The 14,815-nt window shown below is 42.4% G+C and overlaps 1 protein-coding gene across 5 annotated transcripts in view; it reads right to left on the reverse strand.

The window, feature by feature from the left end:
- The window catches only part of Sec24CD (COPII coat complex component secretory 24CD), an 82,656-nt gene extending 70,098 nt beyond the window's left edge, over nt 1–12,558 (reverse strand). For 4 of the 5 annotated variants that reach the window (XM_075698345.1, XM_075698330.1, XM_075698338.1 and 1 more), the window contains exons 1-4: nt 12,428–12,558; nt 9,208–9,389; nt 6,352–6,794; nt 583–747 (exon numbers count right to left, since the gene is read on the reverse strand). In XM_075698345.1, coding sequence (XP_075554460.1) covers nt 583–747; nt 6,352–6,794; nt 9,208–9,388 — 789 coding nt within the window. In that variant the 5' untranslated portion in view covers nt 9,389; nt 12,428–12,558. The remainder of the gene's footprint in view (nt 1–582; nt 748–6,351; nt 6,795–9,207; nt 9,390–12,427) is intronic. The other variant, XM_075698323.1, reaches the window with a different exon arrangement.
- Between the last annotated feature and the right edge of the window lie 2,257 nt (nt 12,559–14,815).

Below are 14,815 nucleotides of genomic sequence, written 5' to 3' on the forward strand. Positions count from 1 at the left end.
GCTGAGACTTTCTTTTGTACTTGCATCCTAGTACATTGCCTTGCACCTCCTTTGTGTTGGTGATGTTGAGCCCAGCCCTGGGCTTATGATATAGGCCATCCTTATCTCCTCGCACAGTTCACTGGTGACAATGAGGCAAAATTCAAGAACACCACTGCTCTCCTAACGAAAATAAGAAAAGGCATTGCAGACATAAAAGTACAACTTATTAGTACTGAACAGAACATTAGAGGTGGCTGCAAATTTAGGGGTGATGTCTGTTCTGTTTATGGCACAATAATTTCAGACTGACTCTCATCATAAGGTAGAAATTGTATCGTCTCATAGAACAATTTTTTAGGTATGTTTTTTTTCTCGCACACCTCAAGAATGAAACAATCTTCCTACAACCACCATGCAGCCCAGCAATATCTGGCAGCTATCATTACAACAGTGCACTCTGCATGCTATGCTTGTTCTTTCAAAATGTCCAAACTTGTTTAGAGCCCTTTGGCACTATCTCCTTTGACCATCATGCAAGTATGCTTGCAAGCCTTCTGGTGGCAGCAACACACAATGTAACATACTCAAGATAGATCTGACCTGAGGTGGGACACCACCAGGGCTGTAAAACTGCGTAGGTGGGGGCGCACCACCCGGAGGAGAGGAGTAAGGGTAGGGTGGCTGCTGGGTCATAGGCTGTCTTGGTCCCATAGGTTGTGGTGGCCTCCGAGACAACTGCAAGTTGCCCATCTGGTTGCTCAGCTGCTGGAAGGAAAGGCACGCACATAAAGTTGCTTTTTATCCCCAACTTTCACAAAATCTTGCACAACTTGGAGAAGACAGGAGAGAAAGTAAACAAAAAGTAAAAGCAGCGTTCTCTGCCCCCAAAAGCTGTAAAAATTCTGCATGGAGACATGTCGAACTGCCATGGCTGAGAAAGAGTTTTCCACAAGCTACTGAAGGCATTTTGCTGACAGTTGAGAAGGTGTGTGCATTCCCTCAGCCACGTGGAAGCACATACTTAGTGCATACGGTGCAATGTCTAAATTACCATCTCTATGACCACAACTAGAATGCTCACAGACAGCTTCACGGGCACCTGGTGGCCCATTAAAAACTGCAGTTGCAAGCCTGAAAAAAAATTCACTGTTCTCTATAAAAACAGGCTGTAAAAGTATCAGGGAGATAGTAGAATTAGCAACGGCGTGGGAAGGTCACTTAAGCATGAGTGTGCCACTGAATGGATTATCGAAGTTAGTGGTTTCTGGGCTTAATTTGTACCAGTAAAGGATGCTGCATCGCATCCAAGCTCTAGCATGCATTTTGTTTGTTTTATTACACACTCAAACACACACCAGCTATCCCTAAATAAATGTCAAGAATTTTTAAAAATAACAGAAGGCTTCTTATGAACACCACTCACTATTTCGAGGGGCGATGTCCATGCTAGTCACGACTATTTTTTTTATTGTGAAATTATACCAACACCCCAGGCAAATTTTCGCCATCCCCGTGATGTTCCATATAAAATCCAAGTGCAATAAGATCATTCCCCACACACTGAATGCTTTGGGTGCAAGGGAAAGCGTGGAAAGGGTAAGCCAAGAAGGATGGTGGCTTGACGCGCGCCGTCTACCTGCATGCCCAATGTTGGGAGGTCACCTGATAAAGCGCAAGCTAGGACAGGAGAGCGTGCATCTCCTCCTCTAGCTCAGCCATGGCTGCACATGGCTGTCCATGCACCTGAGTGCATATACTGCCTTTGCGCCCTATTTTGAAGGTAATTGGCAGTGGGTGCAAAGACTAATGGCGAGCAGAGATGGCTAGTGGCTTCATGCATGCTGCCTTCCTATGCGCCTAGTGTTGGAGGTTGAGTAAGTTTTGGAGATGCAGTGAAGTGAGCAGCAGCCCGAAGCATTCGCTCCCCACTGGCGGCACTTTTCATCATGCCAGCATTGTGGCAGCGAGTGCTTGTGGTCAATCAACCAACCAATTTGTTATTATTATTACATTTCAGGTTACATTACATTACAGGATAGAAAATAAACAGATGAGACAATATACATAGAGTAAGATCAGTTCATGTCTGCCTGTACGTCCGCGACACCATGCTTGTTAATTTAATTAGTAAGCAAATGTTTACCGCAATTGATAGAGACAATAAAACAAAGAACCTTTATGCTGTTGTCTAATACTCTCCAATCACTATCAATGCTTTGCCTTTTGGGTAAAACTGCAACCTTTTTAATGTTACAAATACTTTATAAACTTACATAATGTAAAGGTATCATTTCAAAAGTTGTGGAGGATGTCAAGAAATGACCAATAACAGCATTTAAAGCAACCTACATGCTGTGTAGTCATATTTTTCTGATGAAAAATGAAAGCCCACAAAAATGAAAAAATATAATGTAACAACGCATCCATGCACCAGCAAAAGCAACAGTCTTAAACATAAACCGTGTCGTCTGGAAAGCTGTGCGTCTTACGCAAGTTCAAAATGAGAGCTTCATATTTGATAAGGACCAAAGATGCACATTGAAAGCTACTAACATGTCAGGGAAAGATTGTCGCCTCTTGTTACCAGTGCAATAAGCTAGGCTATATTCGACTATGTTCACCTTAGAGAGCACTGCAATCCTTAGTACATGGATGTGTCTTGTATAAATTTAACAGCCTCTTTTTTTTGTCAGAAAAGAAAGAACTGCACAACACCCAGGCAGCTCTACAGGCTGTTATGAGACATCTCAACATCTTCCACATTTGAACTGGCACATCATTGGCTAATCATTAGAAGTTAGCTAATTAAACTTAATTTTAAAAATTCTGCATAATGAAATAATACTCATGACTAGATCAACCATTAATACACACACACCAAGCTCGCATTATATATATATATATATAGGTCAATAATACATACAAGCACTATTCCAGCTATCATTTAATGTGGCCTACGTAGGTATACAGAAAGACTGCTAGAAAACCAAACAAAGAAGGAACAAGAAGGTGTGTGGTGGATGTCTGTGTGTGTACATATGTGTATGTGTGCTTGTGTGTGTGTGTGATGAAAATATTGTCTGCTTTCTCTTGCTTTAGGTACCTGTCAACTCCATAACTACAGTATGAAGAAGCCTCAATGATTTGAGAGCATCATAAATAATTACAGCACCTTTTATACAACCTATTCAAAATGCATGTCAAGCGGAGGTGGCGGTCATGTGGCCACAAACAACCTATAACCCATGAGCCTGACAGTCAGACCGGTGTGGTAGTACAAAGCCATACAATAACCATGCCACTGAAAGCTGCCAAAGTGGCCCTTCCAGTTGTTCACTACATACTCTTGGAAAAGCAAGAGGACATGCTTTCTCCTCTTGTCCTGTTAAGTGCTGAATGAACTTGGCTTCTGGCAGCATGACCATAGTATAGGTACAGAGGATAGATGGGTAGGTGTGCCGTCTGCCGGGCGTGAAGCGTACTTCAGCATTCCTCCAATTCACAAGAACAAATGTGGCACTGTGGTCAGAGGCTTGTCGCAAGCGGCACGCGTTCTGTGCTGCCGCAGCTGTATTACAGTGGAAAGGCGGCATATTTATCACTTTATTTAAACTGGAAACCTTCACAGTCACACCATAGAAAGTTACTTATTTCTGAATGCAGCGGAACTCTGTCCCTTGCGAAGGTGATGTACTTGCCTTGTCCGTCAGCTGTTTGTTTCCTGGTTTGAGAGGCAAAAATATAGAGCTCTTAACACTGTTTTGTTCGGCAAAATGTTAAAACTGAGTCTACAAAGAGCAGCACAAATTCTGCACAAATGAAATAGAACTTTATCAGTTCTTCTAAAGGGAGAGCTAGAGTAGAAATTTGTTTTACGAATCAGCATGTAGGTGCTATACGTGAACGCAATGCCCACATGAAGTATTCTCATACCACGAAATGTGTAATGACTTAGGCTGAAATAATGTAAAATACAATCAAATAAATATTGATATTCGCACAACTCCCCTGGCTTTATTCATTTGCCTGCATGGGTGCTGTTATATATAAATGATCGAGATATATAGTAAGTTGTGTCGAGCTGTACACGTCTGCAATATAAAATCAAAAACCTTTCTTTTTCCAATAGAAATAAGATCATTTTCCTGACAAAAAAACAATTTCTTACCTTGTTCAATGATTACAATTAATTGTAGGATCTATTATCAGAGCAGCAGCTTGTAGTATGCAGAATAACAGTTTGGACTCTTGATGATCGTACACATATATTTGAACGTAATAAGGTCATTATTAGGTTGCATGCGTAAACCAGCAACACCAAGCTCTTCCAGCAAACTACGTATAGCATTAAATGAAACAATGCTACAGCATCATAGCACTCACAATACATATAACGTAGCGTAATGTGCTTTTCCTTTTCTGGAGTACGCTCAGGAGTCAATTAAGTTTTTGCTCGTCACAAGGAAGTGCAGGAGAGCAATGGATTGGCTTGATGATGCTGTTCATAAGTCCAAGTTTGTGCTGCTCACAGGCAACCAGTCAAGAAGGTTGGAGCTGGAAAAACGAAGAAAGATCTGCCAGCTGCAGTGCACATGCAGTAGTCGTTTTCTTGTGAACAGTGGCTGCGGCACGTGAATCTGAATTCTATTCTGCTATGGGGCATGTTGTCATACTTGACAAAACATCTTCAATCTCCTCCCACAGAATCATTTTGTCAGCTGTCTTTCAACAGGCTCACTTCCCTCACTTGTGTACAAATACTCATTCTTCACTTGTTAAACACGCATCATTTTCATTCGCATCCTATTTGCTTGAAGTGCATGAGCAAGTTTGGCTCCCTGTCTCTTCAGGATTACTTTAGTGACTGGCATCCTGTCGAAGTCTTGCTTGTTCTTTCTACGGAAGGTTTCTTCAGCTGGATCGTTAGGTAGCATCAAAGGAACAGTGTCACCCATTAGCCGCAGATGCACCTGCGGAATCTGCACAATACGTTCCTCAAAGTGGCGCTCGCACACGATGAATGCGATTGAAACATTTTCACAGAACTGCGATTTGCAAGCACACATTTCTATGAAAATTCTGGCTCTAACGGCATCAAAATCAGCTATATTTTAGCTTGTTGCTTGCATGTTTGTAGCTAAACTTACGATTCGATGCAGTGCAAGTGGTACCCTTCCGGCTAGCTTTCTTCTCTGCAGGAACATTTTCACTCTGTCTCGTAGCCTAAAAAGCTTCGTACTCTCAAACATCACCCACAGTGTTCACACTTCGCTCCTTAAACTTCTAAGCAAATTACAGGAACTCTGAAAACTATCGTGACTGCAAGCGCAGCGCACCGTGCCGTCAGCATCTTAACAGACGATATAAATGACCGCTTTTGAAGATTGCTCATTGAAGAACCATCACACTTTTATGCACTCTCTCAACATAATTTAACCATTTTCTTTCAGATTTTACTGTGAAAACCAATTATTTTATATATACCAGGCACGCAATAACAACATACTCAGTAGCAGACGACTTGTGTTTCGCGACAGGCCTCTGACTGCAGCACCACTCCTGCTGTCATGACGCAGAGAAGCAGTGAACTACGCCGGTCAGCGCACCTACCCATCTAGCCATCGTACTGTCTTGGCACTCTTTGGCCATACCTGGCCCTTGCGCCACTAAACAACACACATTCATTCATTCCATCTAGCCATCATAGTGTGGGTGCATGCGTCAGTAGTATCCAGTACCGTAAGACTGCCACGAGTTTCAATGATGTGATGCGTCTCATTTTTCATGTCAGAAGCAGTGTCGCACTTGGTACACACATTGAACTGGTCGCATTAAGATGTACAGTAATATAATTAATTATTTGATGCACTGTCAGGAGAATTAAGGCCCCATAGCATAATTACTGGGTCGATGGCTATCCAATAAAATTGCTACATTCATCTTTTGGAGATGATTGCCGATGTTAATGCAATTGGCAATCTATCTTACGATAAGTGTGTAATTGATGATGATATGTTTTATATGTTATCATGATTATTATGAGGAGTGGAACTTGCCCAGTGGCACATATCCAGCAACCCAAGTTGGCGTGAAAGAAAAACGGTTAGATCCAGACACAGATACTGTAAAGCGCATGAAATATCCTAAGAATACTAATCGCATGCATTGTTCTGTCAAAATGTTCCACAAGTATACTCTTTTAAAGGTCACTCAGTGATGTTACTGCATGTGACTGCAGCATGCCCTCAGGAATGAACACCAAACATTAGCAGCTCTTTGGTGGGTTGTAGTAGTAGAGCACTTGACACATTCAATGAGTGAACAGCAGATTTGTAAGGGGTTGCAGCTACACTAGAGGAAGAGCCCTACCTGGTCAGGTGTAGCAGCCATGGGGGGCCTCTGGCCTGCAGCAGGTGGTGGGCCTTGCATGGGCGGTGGCTGCATGGGTGGCGCTTGCATGGGTGGCGCTTGCATGGGTGCCCTCTGAACTCCAGGAGGCTCCTGAGGATTGACTTGTCTTGGTGCAAACTGACCTGGCTGCTGGAAGGGCATCCCTTTGGGTGGTGGACCTGGCTGCTGCTGCTGCTGCTGAAACTGCGGCTGTTGTAGTTGAGGTTGCTGTTGGTGCATGTGTGGCACATGCTGATGCAAAGGTGGTGGCAGCTGCTGTTGTGAGTGCTGAGGCGGCAGTGGCTGTGACTGCTGCTGATGCATATGAGGAGGCAGCTGCTGAGGCTGTGGTGGCCCTGTGTAGACACCGTGTGGAGGACCCATTCCCATTTTGGGGGGAGGGATCCCTAGTGGAAGACCACCTGCAGCACAGACCATAGGTTGCACAATCCATAACAAGGCCCACAAGAACACTATTGCACAGACAAAAAAGCTGTCTGAACATGAAATCCTTAAACAACACACATGGTAGGACAAGTTATGCATGATAAGTGCGCTGTGCCCAAGATATGACAAAGGCCAGAGGCAGACAATATAAGGCACTATCTTGTCTGCTCTGGTCTGTACCATTGTCTGCACCACAAATCTAAGCATCTGTAACTAAGTCACACAATCAAGTAATTTATTTTTCCTTTAGAAACAAAAGGGATGGGACAACCACTAATAGCTACCTTGACAAGCAGCTTGACCTGATGTCACTATTGAAGAGTACCCAACTCATGCCATTACTATGACATTAAATTTCATCTGACAAGTAACCTGTGCGAATCAGGAACTCAATCTACATAATATGTATACATAAGATCTCGCTAAGATATTGTGTACAGAAGATACGGACACAAAATCAGAAAAGGATATACAAGCTCTTTTCAAAGAATATATATATATATTGTGGGGACGCGCGACTCTCACGCGTCCCCTGATATGTTGTTTTCTCGCATAGCTCCCGTCTCCTGTAATCTGGCTTCGCCGCGTGGATTTACTGCGGCGATCAGTATACTTGCAGGGTAGTATGAGAGATGGCGTGACTGTTGCTCTGCTAATGCCACCTAACGGCGGGGTTACTTAGGTGCAAGAAGAAGAAGGCTCTTCCTCTTTGGCTTGGGGTTAGCAAGCGGCACGGACGTTCTGCGCGCGCGTTGAGCTATACTTCTGCGAGACCGTCTCGCGAGGCCTACCCCGGAATGGATTAACACAATCGTTCGAACGCACCACCGTTCGCATGACCGTACGCGCAAACGACCAGGCGTTGGGGTCCAGCATGGGGCGAACATATTCTCTCGTTAAGCGGTCACAGTGAGTCGGACTTCCACGATGTGTCGCGTGCCCATCGGCATGTTTTGTGGATAGCAACTTGGCTAGCAGGCATTGATCTATGAAAGGTGCAATAAATGCCCCTATGATTGTTTGCACTACTGTGTTGTCATTCCTTTGTCCCAAGAGCACGAGTGAGAATCTCACAAAATATATATATATATATATATATGCTATTCCTCGCTAAGAAGTGTCCTGAAACAACTAATATGCAGATTTTTATATCATACAACAAAATTGGAGACTAGATTAGCCTAAGAAACACGATGCTCTGAAAGAAAAACGGTAATGCTCTGAACTAAGTGGCCCCATGGCAATGTTTATACTTCTTACCATGGTTGGATACTAATGTTAACAAAAAAGCTTTCAAAGGCTGTTTGTTCAATGAAGAGAAAAGCCCACAAATTTATTTCAATGTTCAAAATGTTCACAGGTGCAATAATCTGAAAACAGTATGAAAAATGGCTACACATTCCTGCAGGAAGACAGCCCTCAAGGTTGAAAAAAAGTGTCATGCTGTAGTGTGCCATGCTGTATTGTGTCATTCTGCAGTGTCATGCAAAGTCCATTTGTACATTCAGCTTACAGGTACAATTAATGTTGCCTATCATCAACAATATAACACTACATTTAGCAGAGACTAGCATGTTCCAAGGTAATAATGCCATTGCACAGGGCTTCAAAACATTGTGATTCCCTTGCATTCCTGGCACAAATGGTTGCTTTAATAGACAGTTCATTCAGTTCCATGTGTAAACAGTTTGCTATAAACAAAAATTGCATAAGCACGTAGCTGATGGCAACTTGCTGGCACTAGCATTCATGAAATGGACACTAAAGCGAAAAATTACTTCGCCTATTAGTAAACTACCCTTCTGCAATACCAAAAATAACACTCTTACCGTAGAGGCTTGGTAAAATAGAAAAGGCGCAAGAGAATAAATATGGGTGGTGGCGGCACATTGAAGTTCCCGCACCAGCTCACTCTGTCAATTTTGTTGGCACGTGCTAGAGCCTAGTTAATTACTTACCAGCAAAAAGACTATATTGTGTTCAAAAGGAGCCAAAGATTGAACATGGCAAGTTTCAAGAATGTTTGCTTAGCCAATGTAGCCCAAATACAAAACAATAATTTGAAATCTATGACGTCAAACTGACGTACTGGTGCTGGGGTTTCGGTGCAATCAAGAAAACTGGACTTTCACCTTCATTTTTTTTTTATATTCAACCTGTTTCTATGAAATTAATGAAAATAGAGTGCTGAAGAATACTTTATTAGCCTAAACTGATTTAGTGTTTCTCTTTAGTGTCCCTTTACGACTACTTCAATGTAGCAGACAGAGCCTTTTCCAGAAATCAGCTGACAAACTTGACAAGCAATATTCACATCTGCACAGCAGGGACAAGGTAAAACAAGTAGCAGGGTAAGCTGCTGACCCTCCCCTCCCCTGTAGCACTCACCAGCAACACTGGCAGCACCAGCAGCATAGCCATCCACACCATTGTATGCCTTGGCAGCTGAGGCCATGAAAGGTGCTGGTGGTCCCTGGGGAAAAGCTGGGGGTCCAGGCTGCTGCATGTGGGGCTCACCAAAGGGCTGCCCCCCATACACTGTTCCTCCTCCCAGCTGCGGCGGATTCATGCTGCACGTACAAAGGAAGTGAAAAAGACTGCAAGTACTAATTCAATACACTCAAGTAGGTTCAGGCCACAATCACAATATGCAAAACAATTGACATGTTGGCACCTGCGTATTTAGCTTGTCATCACCTACGTAATTTTTTTTTTCAAATCTTTAGTCCTTTAAAGTAAACCTTAAGTTGCAGCTCCAACACACAGCCCTCACATGATTATCTTCACAGAGTTATCCACTATGTTCCCACTACTGGCCAGCTATTGCCAACCACATTAACAGAGTAATAAAAGAAATATATACTGATACTCGCAGAGAAGCAACTTCACTCACTGCTACAACACAAAACTGCTGAATGAGTGACACTTCATGCAACAGCTCTCGCTAGTTCTTAACGGTAGAATATAGGCAGTTAATCTGGTAATCATTTGAGTTGCCTGGAAACAAGAAGTAGACAGTCAAGAAATGTTACATTCAAAATGTCTTAGGTAAGAGTGCCAAGGGATAAAAAAATAGCAGTGTTATTTTAGATTGCCTGCTTTATAACTACCATCACGAGATACAGCATAAAAAATGATAGTAGTAAACAATCACATTTGATGTCACTGCAAAATGGCATAGAAAGCAGAATGAAAGCATTCAAAATTCGCAGCAAAAGCTGAACATTTCGGTCAATCCTGAGGTGTGAATGAACAGTATAATCGCTACAGACATGAAAGATAGGAGAAGAGCATCTACAGTATTACCTTTAAATGAGACTCAGAGGTACAACTAATTATGGTTTCCTATCAACAAATAAAGCACTACATGCAGTCATTGCTGATGCCCACTAACTCAATACAATTAGACAACAGCTGTTTGAACAGCAAATGATCACACATACAGCAGGACGTAAGCTGCAGATCAGCAGGAGATTAACTCCATTTGCCCTAAGATTTTAAGCTTCAGAAGCACAATGTATAACAAATTTCCTAATTATTGAAAAATCTTCAATGCAGCACTTTTCTCTAGGATCCATCTCACAGATAACAGCCATTTTCCACTATGAAAACTCAGTCCCATACATTATAGTGCCAAACCCACCATGGTTGCTTAGTGGCTTTGGCATTGTGCTGCTTAGCACGAGGTCGCGGGATCAAATCCTGGTCACAGTGGCTACATTTCAATGGGAGCGAAAAATGCCCGTGCACCATGCATTCAACAACAACATGCCTCATAATCATGTGCTGTTTTCGGCACAAAAAATCTCTAAGTTTATTTTTTTTAACATTGTAGTGCCCACATAAGTTTCACTGCACGAAGTACACAGAGGTTCAGTTCTATTAGTTTGTGCAGGAAATTCCTTCCCTTTCCATTTATTTTGTTGCACAATGGAAAGAAAAGGGACACTTCACCGCATTTTCATTACTTTTAATACAGCAGGACAATTGGTTCAAGTTATCCTATATTTGGATTGCAGAAGTGCCTTAAAGCATGGCAAGTCAAATTAACAATAGTTGGTTGTACTATTTCATGCTACTTTCAGCCCTGACAACCTAAATCATTAAAACTTGAATGGTGCAATAGGGGCCGTATTGTATAAGCATTCTTGTAATTTTTCATTTGTCCATCACTGGCACCATGCCTTCATTAACCCTGGTATCAGCCAGTCACTGTGACGCATGTTAAGAATTGAACACAAGGAAAAGATTCCTTACATAGTAAGGTCCCTGGCCTGCACTACGACTTAATTGTACTCAGCTGATATTTGTTCGCAATAAGTACCAAAATCTGGCAACACAGTAGTATGCATCTTGCAAACTGATTACTACTTATTTAGGAGTCCAAAGCTTTTCATTGTAACACTACGCAATTGTCAGCGAAGAGTCACTGAAATAAAGTACATCTTAGCAAAGAAGCCACCTGTGTCAACTAATAAGATTTTCCGACACAAACCAGACTACTATAACATTTCTCTATCTACACGGACACGGTGTACAAATGCAGGGTACATCTCCCCTCCTCCAATGACACACAAATAGACAGGGCATATCAAAATGAAAGCTACAAGTGACGGAAGTTGCACAACGTTGAGAGTGCGATCACCAAAGTTCGCTATTACTTGTAGTGGACCTAGAGCCTTCAATACAGCCAAGGAGCTTGCACATTTTCCGCATGAATCATGCAAGGCCGTCCAGACTGATAACTTACACCCTATGCGAACTGAAGTGCGGCGATGAATCCATTGCACGCTCAGCTATTAGTACGTATGAACAACGGGTGACCAAATAGACGTTTTACCTTCCATAGTAAAACAAAGATCAGCCTCGGATGTCATAAGGCCTGAAATTAAGCGGGTAAAGATGGTCATATAACGGTGACGACGAACGTTGAAATGTGAACAGGTCTTGTATGGAGACTCGCGTGGATGTACTAATAGCAGATGGAAACGCGAATACAGCACATGATACTCAGAATGCCGTGTTTTGATACCCCAACGGAAATCAGTGTCAAAAATGTACAAAGAGAGCAGTGTTAGACTAGGCAAATGAAAATAAATTCATGACAGCGACGGTCACTGCAGAACCAGGGTCCGAGTCTGTCAGCGCACATCCGCAACCAACCGCATCTGTCAACATTTATTATGGCGAGGGCACAAACATACCCACTTGCGCATGTATAAAAGCGGTTTTTGTATATCAGATAAAAGCAGGGCGGGAAGACCTACTTTCGACAAACGTGATGGACCAGGAAAAATGTTCCCAATCCACCAAGTCACGTCACCTACCGCACAAGTTACACGTAATCAAAGTTGGCACAGATCCCGCAAAAAGCACGAAGTGCGGCAATGGCCTCCTGCAGAACGCGGCTTTCCACTACTTGTCTATTAACGACGAAACGTGGAGCCTTTGGGACGGCAAATCAGCTGGATTGCCTTCGAACCAGTAGCATTGCGCACGTATATAGCGTGCTCAATCGGCCCAACCGGTAGCGCTTATCACTTACGGCAAGGCTATGGAACTCAATAAACATTTGTAAGCAAAAGAGAAAAACGTGAAATTGACTCACTTGTCGAATCAAACGGATAACTTTGTTCTTTCTTACTATACACAAAAGTGAATTACTAGTATTTTCGCCGCTTCTGCGAGCAGAATCCTCGCAGCAGCGACATGCCACGTAAAAGCGATACTATTTACGCATGCGTGGGACGGTGGCGCCGTCTCGCAATCGCACCATAGAGAAAGCTATTGCAACAACAAAATATCCGATAAAATATTAAATTATCAAAAACATTTACATATAACACACTAAAGTAACATTATAATGATGTTTTTACCATTAAATTCTGGTGGTAATAAATATTTTTACCTCCTGTTCAGACCAGACCCAAAAAGTACCAAAAGCACGTTCAGTAGGTCGTCATTATACTGTACTAGCATAGAATAAAGAACCAACTTGTACTAGTCATAGAGTTTTATACAGGTACTTGTCGTCATATGAGGTCATGACCAAAAGCAGGGAAGGAGGAACAGGAGGAATATATTACTGAAGCTGATTGTTTATTCTATGGTATTAACAGTGTACTAGAATACTGGTACACTGTAGCAGCATGAACTCTACGGTAGGAACCCATGCCAAACTCCGAGATCTTCAACGAGAAAGCAGAGCCTAAATTTTTACATGATCGTTGAAGCTTAGTGTGCCTCGATACTACGGCGCTGACATCGAGGCACCCAGTCAGTCAACATCAGTCTGGACATAGCCTTGGAGATTTTTGATGTGGTACAACGGTGCGAGCAATTGCGTCCCGTCACGCTGCACTCAAAAAAAAAAAAAAAAGTTTGCGGGTTGTATTTTCTCCCCAAACAATAATCGTCGTCTGTCTTGCCCGCATTTCCTTTCTTTAACGCTGCGAGCCCGGTACTTCCTAGTCACGAACGGTTTGCGCGTTATCAGCTTCACACAGCACACTCGACAGGAAAATAGCGAGTGCCGAGTTTTCATGAGAGGAAACGCAAGCAAGGCAGATAACTATTATTGTTGTGGGACAAGATAAGTCTCAAAGGGTGCAAACTTTTTTTTAGAGTGGGGGGCACGCACAGGACTCTTCAGAGAGCTAAGCAATGTAGCCTACTCTACTATGCAAGTTCTCCTTTTATGTCTATCACATGCCCACAGGGCTGAAAATTTACCTTATTTTTGCTCCAATTTTATGTTTAATTGGGTGCAGTTGACGTTTAGAAATATTAGAAAAATATTCGCATATACAAATAGTGACTATTCGATTTCAAGACCGAATTGAATATGACACTATTCAATTCGTTATTCTAGAAAAGACTCTTACAAAGCAAATGCTTACTCTTTTTTTCTGTCCTTTAGCGTTCGTGTCAGATAAACAGGATTATGCAGTGTGATGTGCATTACCAATCATGGTTATGCACCAACGTTTTTGAATCGATCAAAGCTTCCTTCGAGGAGCCGGACGGGTTTTGATGCTGCGGTGGTTGAACCGCTGGACTGTGAAAAGCCTAGTTTCCTAAAGCCTTTTGATCAGCTTACCATGACAGCGGTAGCAGAAGTACTACGGGACTTTGTTTCCTACAATCATCACACCTTACTGGTGAAGCAGCGCACTGACGTGGACACAGTGAAGACACACAAGAAAAGACGACACTCGCTTTACCAGTAAGGTATGATGATCACTCACCAACTAGCACAACTTTCCACTTTACTGAGTCTCCTACAATGTTGAAGAAGGAAAATAAGTTTTCGAGAGGAGGCTATGAGAGGAGAGGAGGGCCGTGCAGATTGTCTGGTTGCGTCAGTGTTGGGGCCATCGCCATGGCACATGTATCGTACATACATGTACATAAGCACAGTATCATAAACACTGTTTCCATAAATAAATTTATAGCAAATTTTAGACTAGATAAAGTGAAAACTGCCTAAAAGACACATCCACGATTAAAGATGTCATCCAGCTTTAAAAAAATATATACTGGGTGTTTCAGGGAACACTTTCAAAATTTTTAAAGGTTGCCTGTGGCAGATAGTACAATTCTAGTTCATGAGCCAGTCTACTCGATGCAAACATTACTTGCACAAAAAATTGAAATGCATATTCGACAAATTAAAGAATCACTAATGATTTTTTAACTAATTACCTCCTGGCCCATATTGCAATTTACAAATTCTAGCTGGGGCGTTCATAAGGCGGATCCACATGGAATGAATTCTCAGAATGACACAGTTTCAAGATATTAATTCCTGAACTTTGCAGAGAAATGCATTGATGTTCCAGTTACTTTAGTGCTTGAATGCATAAAATGATTTGTTACTAAGGTAACTGGAATGCCAGTGCATTTCTTCGCAAAGTTCGGCAATTATCTTGAGACTGGTGCCATCCTGAGAATTTGTTCCAAGTGGATTCACCCTGCGAACTCCCTGGCTGTAATT

This window comes from Dermacentor variabilis, chromosome 1 (assembly GCF_050947875.1).
Source record: "Dermacentor variabilis isolate Ectoservices chromosome 1, ASM5094787v1, whole genome shotgun sequence".
Lineage (NCBI taxonomy): Eukaryota > Metazoa > Arthropoda > Arachnida > Ixodida > Ixodidae > Dermacentor > Dermacentor variabilis.